The sequence below is a fragment of the Gouania willdenowi genome, chromosome 22, assembly GCF_900634775.1.
Source record: "Gouania willdenowi chromosome 22, fGouWil2.1, whole genome shotgun sequence".
In the NCBI taxonomy this organism is placed as follows: Eukaryota; Metazoa; Chordata; class Actinopteri; order Blenniiformes; family Gobiesocidae; genus Gouania; species Gouania willdenowi.
The window spans coordinates 12617629-12629784 of NC_041065.1; the positions used below are offsets into that span (position 1 = coordinate 12617629).

General features: G+C 38.5%; 1 protein-coding gene across 1 annotated transcript; it reads left to right on the forward strand.

The window, feature by feature from the left end:
- Positions 1 to 1482: 1482 nt before the first annotated feature.
- LOC114456638 (B2 bradykinin receptor-like) lies at positions 1483 to 5852 on the forward strand. Its single transcript, XM_028438536.1, has 2 exons — positions 1483 to 1544; positions 3762 to 5852. The coding sequence occupies exons 1-2, from the start codon at positions 1525 to 1527 to the stop codon at positions 4744 to 4746; spliced, it is 1005 nt and encodes a 334-aa protein (XP_028294337.1). The 5' UTR covers positions 1483 to 1524; the 3' UTR covers positions 4747 to 5852.
- The last annotated feature ends 6304 nt before the right edge of the window (positions 5853 to 12156 follow it).

Here is a 12156-nt window from a genome sequence, read left to right on the forward strand (position 1 = left end):
CTGCGTTCAGTCCTGGGTGTACCCTTGGGATTAATAAACAAATGGTTTGATCACTAATGAGAAAAAACACATGAGAAAGAGAACTTTATATACGGGAAAGTGCTAACTGCTTCTTTTTATATGAATCCGATACAGGGACGGAGGGTTTTGTGATCATATCATACGTAGGAAAACGAGCCTTGTGACAGTTCCATAGCCAGCGAGAAAGCTCATTGAAAATGTTTGATTGATAGCTTTAGAAGTTTCGAGGCATAATATCCCCAAGCCCCCAAAACAAGAATTATTCATATTCTCGAAGCTACGCAGAAGGTATTTGTGTTGTTGAGTTAAAATGCCAGTGTCCTAGTTTGCAATAAAATACTTAATTGAAACAAGAGTTTGGTTACCTTGAAAATCATACTTTTAGTCATGAAAAACAGATCAACTGTATACATCTACGTCTAAAGTTGCTTTTCCCATAAAGTATCGCCTCAAAATAGTTTTTACGTTCATTGCAGAAGTATAAAAAGAGGAATTACAAAAAGAACTCGCTGTATTTTGACAGAGGGAGGAAAAGCCAGAGGAAACAATATAAAAGCTCTCCATAGATTTTCCTTAATCCACACCTCAAAAACCAGGTTTGTAACTCAGGAAAAAAAAGCATGTTTATGTGAGGTTTGAAAAAAATAAATAAATGTGTAAATTGCTGTTTAATATCAACAATTCTTTGCTAACTGTTTTACAAACCCTTTGAATGATTAATTTGAAATCAACATATGAGGCATTACAAATCAAATCAAATTCAAGATCATTGAAAATTTGGAAAAATTAAAGCATTCCAAATATAGAAAGATAAGATAATGTAAGGACAATACTATATTATAATGGTTATGTATTTGATGATACATAAACTAATATTATACAACATGAAAAATCACAGGTTATTAGAACACAGCAGAGCCAGGATTTTCAGGAGGAGGAGTTTCCACCTTATGAGTCAGAAGGCGAGAAAAATTCAACTTGCCTGTTTGAAGCTGACGTTTTACAAAATGTGGAATTGCAAAGGAAGGAGGAATCATAATGTTTAAAACTTTGGCCCTCTGAATGATTCTAAAGGAATGTATATCACTGTAGCAAAACTATAATTTTTTTTTTTTTTTCATTATTCTGTCCCTTTAAAGACTATTAGTTTTTGTGTAGTTTCATTAAATTAACACCCGATGAAGCCTGCCCTCCCTGGATGACAAAGCCAGATTTCGCTGCTGAAAACCAAGACAAAAACATGAGACCCATCACATCCACATCAGCCCATCATCAGAGACTGACTTCCATCTGGTTTCTGATAAGTAAAGTTCCACACCACCAGACTCACTTAGTTCTTCCCTTGGGAAAAAAACTTTTCAAGTCATCTAGAAAAAAACTAGCCTTCCCTTTTGTGCTGACGTCAGCATAAATTATGGCTTACTTTAAGAGGAAGTCAAAGGCAGACAGATCAGTACGGTACTGTTAACAGTGTGAAAGAGTATCTGGACACACTCAGAGGAAATGACTCTTCAACCTACAAGGTATGACTAATTGTAATGTATTTTGATTTTGTAAAATGTATTTTATACAACCTTAACACAAAAATGGGAAAAATGTTTTGTATTCTGAGGAAAACATAGTGAAAGAAAACAAAATAAACTTAGCTTTCCTTTGTTTTAATTATGAATTGCATTTTCCTTTTTTATATTTGTTTTTAATTTGTTAAGTTATTTACAATTTCAGAAGATGCTTTTAAAAATAAGAACTGAACAAAGTATTTTGGTAGTTTAGTGTGATTTAATTTCTTCTTGTAATTGCATTATTTACAAAGCTGAGACTTCTCTGTTTAAAGAAAACAGATTTTTTTCTACTTTAAAACAATTAATGCCACGTCAAAGAGTTACGCTGCAACAAGCTGGTTTACAACAGGGTCTGTTTCCATGCTGCTTTTGATGCTTAGAGTAATAGTTCTGTTTGTATAATTTTAAATGCCATTTGTGGAGAGTTGTGTAGAGAAACTTAAAATAAATGTGATAGTTATTGTATAAACATATTTAATAAATGCTTTAAAACATTGTGTAGACTACAACACACTGTATCATAAAATAATTTTTAAAATTATATTGTTATTGATAAGATATGTTGTACTGTTAAATTTTAGTAAATTATCAAATTACAAGGATATTGCAATTAAGTTTCTGAGGTCAAATATGTATCAAATATGATTGACTGGTAAGTACGATGAGGTTCAATGCTGCACAAATAAACACTATGGTGCAGCAAGTTATGTAAATTTTTCAACGTATGGACAGAAGGCGTGTTGTCCCTCGAGAAGCGGCGGAGCACTGTTACGCTCAGGATTGACCCCAATTCATTTAGCTGGATCAAATTCCCTCATTATTCAGGGCCGTGATTCAGTAAGATAAACCTGCCTGACAGAAGAGGCAGAAAGGGAGCCGGCAGTGATGATCCTCAGTACAAATTCATTCAGACATCTCACAAGGACCACCACCGTACCCCAGACTGGTGCCCAGCTGTGCACCTAAGTTATTTATCTTTTCATGGTTGGTTTAAGAAAGTGTATTTGTACGGTTGCCGTACGGACAACCCCCTGTGCTATTGGTACGTTTAAGAAAGCACACATCTTAGGGTTAGGTTTAGTCTTAGTCACATGACCTAAACTGACCAATGCCTGACCTATCATGTGATCTAAACTGGCCAATGAGGGGCGCTGCGTATGGATAGAAGGTCCGTATATTTATACAGCTACCAAATAACCACTGCCTTTGTTTAATAGGGATGAATAACTGTTGCTTTCTGTTTAGTTAAGACTCCCACGAAGGTAACACTTGTCGCTAGTTGTGTTGGGATTGAGGAATGTTCCCTGATTGCATTTTCTTGTGTTGATGTCTCATGGTCGAGGGTGGCACAGGCACTGTGTACATCTTATAGTGTGGCACATAGAGTAAGCTGCAGACGGCAGCTCAATGGTGTGTTCTCTGTGTTTGCACTGAGTGTAGATGTCAGAGAGGTGTATATTGAGCTTTTGCTGCCTTTTGATTGTGAGGTGTCATTGTGGGGTGTCTGGTCTTTGGGCATCTTTCTCCCTTGGCATGGTGAGGGTGCGCATTCTGGTCCATGGACTGGTGTCACGATCTGAGTTTACCTCCGTACTGTGATTACAACCCTAACCCTAACATAATCCAATAAACAAATAAAACATGCATCTGTTCACTTTGAAAAGGGTGTCAAAGAATGTAGACTGAAGTAGAAACAACCTCGCTCTCCACTGCCTTTTTTTTACATTTCCTTCATTCACATCTGAAGCCATAGTACGTAAAGCTGACATGTTAAACATGAGAGTGAAATAGAAATGTTGTTACTGTATGTGTTACCATAACAACTTCCTTTACGAAATCTGATTTTTAATCTGTGAGCCGCACACCCAAAGTCTGTTTTCTAGTCGCTTGCACTAACAAAGAAAGCCGCCATGCGTTGTCCAAAGGTCCTGATTTTTAGAGAAATGCCTACAGTGGTGGGATCAAAATGCTTATTAGAGTTAGCGGGAGGTGAAAGTAAAGTGCAGTGCAAAGCCTATATGATTCCTTTACAAATACAATAACTGTAGAGAATGAATAAATCCTGTATTTTATAAAGAAGATAGTAAAAGCAGCAGCTTATAACACTGATTCTGTCACATACCTCAACAGGAATGTGAATTTGTCATTAACAACTGATGTTTATTTAATCTTTTACAGTTTTCCAGATCTCAATGTGACGCTACTGAATGAAGAGCTCAACCACACCAATGAGTCTCCTTGTCCGGACTCAGAAGCCTTGCAGTGGCTCACTAAAGGGCAGCCAATGTTCATGATGTTCATTGCAGTGCTCGGAATTGTTCTCAACACTTTGGTCTTGATGGTGTTTTTCCTGCAGAAGAAGTCCTGCACTGTGGCTGAAATCTACCTGGGTAATCTGGCGGCTGCTGACCTTGTCCTTGTGTCCTGTTTGCCCTTCTGGGCCATCAGCTATGCCAATGATTTGAACTGGCCTTTCGGTCAGTTCATGTGCAAAGCTGTTAATGAAGGCATCATCATCAATGCATACTGTAGCATTTACTTCCTGGTTTTGGTTAGCATAGATCGCTACATAGCCCTGGTACATCCAATGTCACATGGAAGAATGCGTAAACCAAAGTATGCCTGGTGGGGATGTCTGCTAATGTGGGGCTTTGGTTTGATCTTGAGCATTCCCACGATTGTCTTTCTGGAAGTAAATTATTTCCCAAACAATATTGTTTGTATGCTTAACTATCCCAGCAAACATTTCGCTGTGGTCTCTGAGGCAATGTTGACAGTGTTTAGTTTCATCATCCCCATCTCTATCATCTCGTTCTGCACTATTAAGATTATTCGTGTTTTGAGGACCAAGACTATGTCGAGGTTCAACGCTGACAAAACAAAACATAGGGCCACCACTCTGATGCTGGTGGTCCTCTTGGCTTTTCTCATCTGTTGGATACCTAACTACTTAATCACAATGATGACCTGGCTCCTACGCGTTAAAGTTTTAGGAGGGTGCTACATCACTAATGTCTTGTTGATCTGCGGCCTGGTTTGCAGCAACCTGGCCTACTTTAACAGCGTTTTGAACCCAATCCTCTACGTCATTGTGGGAAAGAACTTCAGGAAAAAAGTTTCAGATCTTTTTAAACAACCCCTTGCATGCACAAGCTCACACTGAAAGCATGTCACCGCTGACCGAGTTAAAACAGAGTTTTTGGTCACGTTTTTTAATGTTTAATTTGTCATTGTGGGAAAGAACTTTAGGAAAAAAGGTTTCAGATGTTTTTAAACAATGGTGAGTAACAAAGACGCTTTCAGAGCGTGGACATTCAAACCTATACTCCACACAGAACACTTGTGTATAATGTACAAATACTAAAATACGTCATCTTATGCTTTGATATTACTAAAGCATTTAAATCAGAGGTCTCAATCTCGCGGCCCGGGACGTTAATTTGTGGCCCACAGGACAATGTGAAAATATAATGTTAGTTTTAAACTGTATTGTAATGACGTGACTCGAGCCGTTATCAAATGTTTATCAGCCTTTAATGGAAGTCTTTAAAACACATTTAAACAAAGACAAACATTGGCAGAGAAAGCTGTATGTAACAACGATGCTTCAAATGCCATGGGAAACCACAACACATGTTAAACATTGAATAAACTACACAATGAATATAACTCAGTAACATAGGACCCAGTCTGTTACAATATGAATGGCACTTTACTGCATTGTGCGTTGTCAATGTCACCAAGGGAAGCACACCTCCGATGGAGCCTCCCACCCAGCAAGCTCGTACCCGCCGTCCCGCTTCCGAGGCTGGGGGCTCATAGGGGACCTACCCGCCTCTGTTATAGTCAACGAAACATTGTTGTTGGCTGGAACGTGCAGCTGATTCCATGGGGTCATTATTAGAAAATACATGGCAGTAAATAACGCCTCTGTGGCTCCGATGGTTTATATCGGCTATAATCGGCTAATGTCCCACTGTCCCAACGCTCCACTGGCGATCGCCTTTTTTGCGCTCTTTATCTCGGTACTTTCTACCATTTACAAATGTCACGATGTTCATGTCATTTCGAAATACATGAACATTGAGAGCAAAAAGAAAGGCGATTGCTGCCGAGTGGTTCATTATCCGCCTTGTTGTCGCTGCAAGAAAGAGCGGAAATGACGTTCTCGGTGCGTCTGGTTGGCTAGGCACGTGACTTTAACTTTATTGCTTGAAAAAAAAAAAAACTTTATTGGGAGAGCGACAGTAATTAGCCGACATCATTAAAGCAAGGGTAGGTAATTTTCTCCAGATATACTTTTTAAGTTTTTGGTTTAAATTATCTTTATGTCCTGACAAAAATTAAGATCTTATGTGCTCTGAAAAAGGAATGAAGAAGATCTGTCATCTGTAGCAGCTGTAAATATGCAATAACTTCAACCAATGGAAAAAAAACGTTTTTTTTTTTTAACCAATCAAGTCTCCCTTTCTCCCTGCTCGTTCTCAACCCCTTGCATGCACAAGCTCACACTGAAAGCATGTCACCGCTGACAGAGTTAAAACAGAGTTTTTGGTCACGTTTTTTTAACATATAATGGTAAAGTTTCTTGTTTAATTACTGCTGAATGAGACATGAGACAACGTGGTTTCTACACGATACAAGCGATGAGCTGAGCTCCTCTTCTGCAGCAGCTGTGCACATGCATGTGAGTGAGATGGACCACAGAGGGGAGGGGCGAGGGGGGTAAAGGCGGAGCCGTCGGGGAGGCTACATTCAAAATCATAATAACTTTCGAAAATCGCCGACCCTACCTTTAAAGAACTGTCAGTAATGACGTTTATGAAGATTTTTTTTTTTTACCAACTTTTTTTTCTGGAATACCTAATGCGGTCCAGCCTCACCCAGACTCTGCCTACTGTGGCCCTCAGGTAATTTGAGTTTGAGACCCCTGATTTAAATCATGTGTCAAATTTGGTATTTGGTATATTGTAAATTGTATATAATGTTGTATAAACTTTCTTTAATGCTGAATTTATTGATACAATTGTGTGCAAATTAGAACTTTTACAAAAACCCATTTTCTGGTCACTCTGGTAGGAAAAGTCCCAAGTGAACACATTTTTGGGCAGATTTGGGCTGTTTTCGACATGATAGCACTATAAACTCACTACGGAACTATCAGTGACACATCTATGATGTCAGTGCAGCTCTGAGGGATTGAAAATCAGTGGATGTGTCACAAAGACTGTATTGGGAAGATGACAATTAGGAACAATACTCAAGTAGGATGAGTTTCAAGCATGCTCAGTTAATACTAAAAGTTTAATTTGCCACAAAAACAACCCCCACAAATTACACCATTAATACCAGCCTGAGCCTGACCGTACAATCTGATTGTTGTAACTGAATAGAAACTCATAAGAAAAGATGTTTTTTCTGTCTTTGGTCCAGATGTGATAAACCTGTACAATCTATAGCTCTGGTTTGCTGTTCTCAGCTACCAGCTGTGGCACCTGGAAAGTGGAAAATTAGCCAATAAAAGCATTAAAAATATGGGGACTCTTGTATTTTTGGTTAAAAATGATCATTATAATATGATCTTGATCAGAACATGAACAGAAAGGTTCAGTCTTTGTCCCACACCAGGCGAGAGATGACCAGAAATAATAAAAAGTGTAGAAATGAATCTATTCAGAAGCCACTAACTGTTTTATTCCACTTATTTAGAAAATGAGATTCTTTAAAATGTGTGTTGACTCTCATTCATTCCATGATTCCCTCATTGTTCTTTATCATAAAAATATAATGTCAATGTTAGATCTAAATGTGAAATGTTAAAACTGAATCTAAATGTTAAATGTTACATCTAAATGTCACGAGTGAAACTAAATGTTTAGCTAATGTGCAAATGCACCGGAAGTACCAAAATAAGTTTCTGTAAAATGTGTGTTAATGTTAACTTTCATTGTTTTTAAAGTATTCTGTGCAAAATGTTGTATCTGGACAAAGGGGGTACTTAGATTTAGAAATAGAAAGAGAAAGGGGGTACTTGAGTTTAAAACTTCTATAATCACTGTTCTACTGCTATAGTCAATCACAAAGGCTCATATCTGTATATTATATATAATATATGTATTCATTACAAATCTATTCAAGTTGAATTCAAGACAATTTTACAAGGACTTCTAGTAATTTACGTGTTTAGAAACATATTTCCCAACATATACTTATAGATTTTTTTTATTTTTATTTTTTTTCAATTAACTGACAGTTTGATCTACTGATCTTGAAGAGTGTGTGCTTCTGATGTATTGTCTCTTGAGGAAAAAACGACTTCACTAAAAAGATTTACTAATGGTGGTGGTGGGGGAGACAATAAAAACTGTACCCTCATGAGACATTTGTCTCCACATGTGCAGCTAATGTGTTCACTCACTGTGGGCTGTGGGCATGGGTACATCCTTCTATTTCCTTAGGACAAAGTGATTTTATGCCAAAAGAAAATTACAATCACACCATGAGTTTCTTGGTTTATTCTTGCCTTTCCAACAATACCACAAGTTTTTTTTTTTTTAGAATTTTCTTTTTTATCCAAAATATGTATTTATTTTCTACATTGTGAATAAAAAACCTGACAAACATATTTGTGCAGTCACTGTCTGCATGACTATCAAGAGACATACTTCTTCCATTCATGTGGCAGTGTATTGTGATGTGTGCATGTATGTGTGTGTGTGCTGCGTCATTGTGTTCTACCTGCCTTTCAACTCTTTTTAAGATAAGATAAGATCATCCTTTATTCATCTCACAATGGAGAAATGTACAGTGTTACAGCAGCAAAGCAGGATAGCAAATGAAACTCATACAGTGCAAAATTAGATTTGATAAAAATATAAACATTCAGAAAAAAAAAAAAATGCATCATGAATTAGTTGAAGAGCCAGTAACATCAACATGTAAGTCTATATACAGTGTATGAACACTGTCATGCACACAGTGCATATAAGGATGGACAAGTACACAATTGGTCCCATAAATTATTATTATTTACATGAAGAATGACAGATTGGCATTGGATAATACCCACGTGTCCTGGTGAACAATGATGACTTTTATGGATAACATTGTCATTTTGCTGAGAAAAAGATCCACGTGAATGCAAACCTGAAAAGGTGACGGTGCGTGTTGGTGAAAAAGGGAATGAGAATCAGCAGAAATGATGTGAGTGAATGTCAAAGCACCTGGTGGAAAGGTTGAGATTGATGAAGCAGAGAAGGTGATAATGAACACCTTTGATCAGGAAAAAGTGAACCACACAAGGTCATGAACAGAGTGCGAAAAAAGGAGTAAAAGAGTGCAGACAGGTTAAATGTTGGAGGATGAGGGTGACAGAGGGGGTGAAAAACAAACTAATTTCATATTGCACATGCAAATACATTCTTTTCATTGTATAAAAGTTTAATTCTCTTTAAAGCAAATCTGTAAAGTAGTGTTTACATGAATGTGGGATTTTTTTGTGGACAGAAATCCAACTCTAGGACCTAAAGAAGAAAGAAAATACATGGGGAAAAGATCCATGATCCTGTAATGTAGGGTTTGGAGAACGTTGGTTATTCTAAAAGAGAGTAGTGATGCCTTTGGTATCAAATTCATGTCTAACTTTGATAAGCACGTCTGAAACCATTATTCATTCACACCAGTCATACCGGTGGTGGTAAGCTACGTTGTAGCCATAGCTGCCCTGTGGCAGACTGACAGAACCGTGCCTGCCATTTCGCGCCTACAACCCCTCTGACCACCACCAACTTATCCACAATTCATACCCATTCATACAAGGCAATGTGGGTAAAGTGCCTTGCCCAAGGATACAACGACAATGACTTGGCTTGAGCGAGATTCCAACGCCCAACCATTCAGTTATTGGACTCTATCATTGACCAACACTTTTTAGTTCTCTTCTTTTCATAAGAAAAATGCATTTGTACGATGGAGCACTGTAGTCAGTAAAAAAAATTAAAAATCATTTTTCCGAATTAATATTTTTTTCAATCCGTTTGCCAAATTAATATTTTTTTTAGTCCGTTTTCCGAATTAATATTTTTTTAAATCCATTTTTTCGAAATAATATTTTTTTTTATTCCGTTTTCCAAAATAATATTTGTTTTTAATAAATTTTCCGATCTAATATTTTTTTTAATCCGTTTTCCAAATAATTATTTTTATTTAATCCGTTTTCCGAAATAATATTTTTTTTTAATACGTTTTCTGAATTATTATTTTTTTCCTGTGAGGATTATCTTGTAATCTTTTTTTTTTAACACAGAGACTGGTTCCGTGTCAAAGTTCATCACAATGGCATCATCCACAGTGCTGGATATTCATCCATTTGATGATTTTTACTTCTCGAGTTAGAATATAAAGATATTAAGGATTTGCAGTCAGCACAACTTTAACATTAGTGACTGACAGGTAAAGAGGATACTTTAGTTCTTGAGGACACAGTCGTCGTAAAGCATAGCTTGGAGTCCTGGTTGAATTCATTAGTAACAACTATAATACTACGGGCAACTTCACGGATTCCGGTGGATAATAATAATATTAATGATGCATATGGCTGTTATGCTCAACCTAGGAGCCACTGAACGGCACATGAACACGTCATTCTACACCAGCCTCAAGCAGCACACCAACACATCTTTTCCAAAATCAGGGCTATTTATTTAAGCCGCATGAGAAAAATAATAATTACCAAACTGGGTTACGCAGAACCCAAAAATAAAAGAACATAGGTTTTCTAGCCAACTGGGCCAAACTGAAGAAAACGTATCAGAGAACCGCGTCTGTCTCGCTGTCAAACTGTCAGCTGTCAAAGGACGGAAGGACAGAAGAACGTGCTGCGTGCTGGTTGGAGCGTGGGTAGGATAACCCGCCCTCTGAACCACCTCTGGCTCCATCAGACGTCATCTTGGATCTTTTTGAAGAGGCCCTCCACCGAAGCTCAGCCAATCCAAAGTGGTCTCTGTACTGCACATAGAGCATCACAAAAAAGCACTGTATAGTTTTCCCTAATAATCCCAGAATACACCGCTTTCACACGTCACACACTCCCACAATGCACCGCTCTCCCACGTCACAGTCACATGCATTTTTTTTTTTTTTTTTAAATCGGGGCTTTCGCCTTTAATTGGCCATGTAATGTTTTTACATTAATGGAATTTGTCCTCTGCATTTAACCCATCCCTGAGGAGCATTTTCTCACATTCGCCACCTGGGGGTGGAATTGCAACACTACCCCCACTCTGGAGGATGATTAAAACATTAACATTTCTCCAGCATCGTGGCACTGTACACAGGAAGATACAAACTAAATCAATATACACGTTACCCACACTTTCCATAGTCTTTGAGGGGTCCCTTCTAGAGCAGAAAAAAATGAAAGGGCAATGCCCATAAAGCATTAATTCAAGCATACTGCATATTCCTTCCTTTTGTAAGTATAAACAAACATCTCAACGTGACATTTGTGCATTCAACTAACGCAGTCAGAAACAGGTCCATACTTATCATCACGCGAAGACATTTTTCCACACCTTTGCGCAATACCATTCCTAGCAGTAAACATGCTATAACAGAATTACACGACCCATTAATATAAACATCACATATAACCTCACAAATGCTAAGTCACATCCATATTAATACAGTACTGGGACTTTTACATTTACACATGGCAGGAACTCTTTTCATTAACAACACTGGAACTTTTTTGTTCACAACAATTCAGGAATCTTTTTTTTTTTTCTTTTTTTTTTTATAACACTGGAACTCTTTTCCTCCGAGGTGGGCAGCGATTCATCTACACCCAACCTCAGGAAATTGTGATCAGTGACTAATCCAGTCACCAAACAGGTCAGGAGCCCTGCAGTCCTTCCGGGGTCGACGTAAAGGGGAGGAGTTGAAAAGTGGACGAGCAGCTTGTCCCCGAGCCTCATGCTGGATTTCAGCTTGATCCAGTGAAAGCTCAGCAAACTGGCCAGGGAGCGGACTACTGCTTGATGAAGTTGCAGGTGATGATGGTGCAGAGAAAAGACCTTGAAGGGCTTCCACCGTGGGATCCTCTGTCTCTGGTGCTGTGTCCCAAATGTCGAGGGGGCTGATGTCGATGTCTGAAGAACCGAGGTCTGGCAAAGGGGGTGGGGCCCCCACCGGTACCCGGGTTTCAGCCTCCTTAAAGACCCAGTCATTGTCTAGTGCATTCCTGGAGTGGTAAGCTTTGAGCTTATCATGATGAACGACTTTCATCGTCATCTTCGGACCCCTTTTAATCCGAAAGACCAAATCGTCCAGTACATCCATGACGAAGTATGGACCCTCGTAGGAAGGTAGGAACTTCCGTACTTTGTTTTTAACTCTCTTTGTGCCTTTGACCAGGAACCACACTGCATCATTAATTCGGTATTGAACTCTGCAAACATTTTTGTCATTTCGGCGTTTGGCGCGTTCAATATATTTCCCCAGCGCCTCCCGCGCCAACTGATGAGAGAGCTCCAGCCGTTCCCTAAGCAGTACAACATAGGATAGAGGTGTAGGA

Bases quoted from the DNA above. Each gene is read 5' to 3' on its own strand.
- LOC114456638 (XM_028438536.1), top strand. From the start codon at position 1,525: ATGACTCTTCAACCTACAAG. The intron at 1,545-3,761 runs GTATGACTAATT...AATCTTTTACAG, and splicing joins ATGACTCTTCAACCTACAAG to TTTTCCAGATCTCAATGTGA.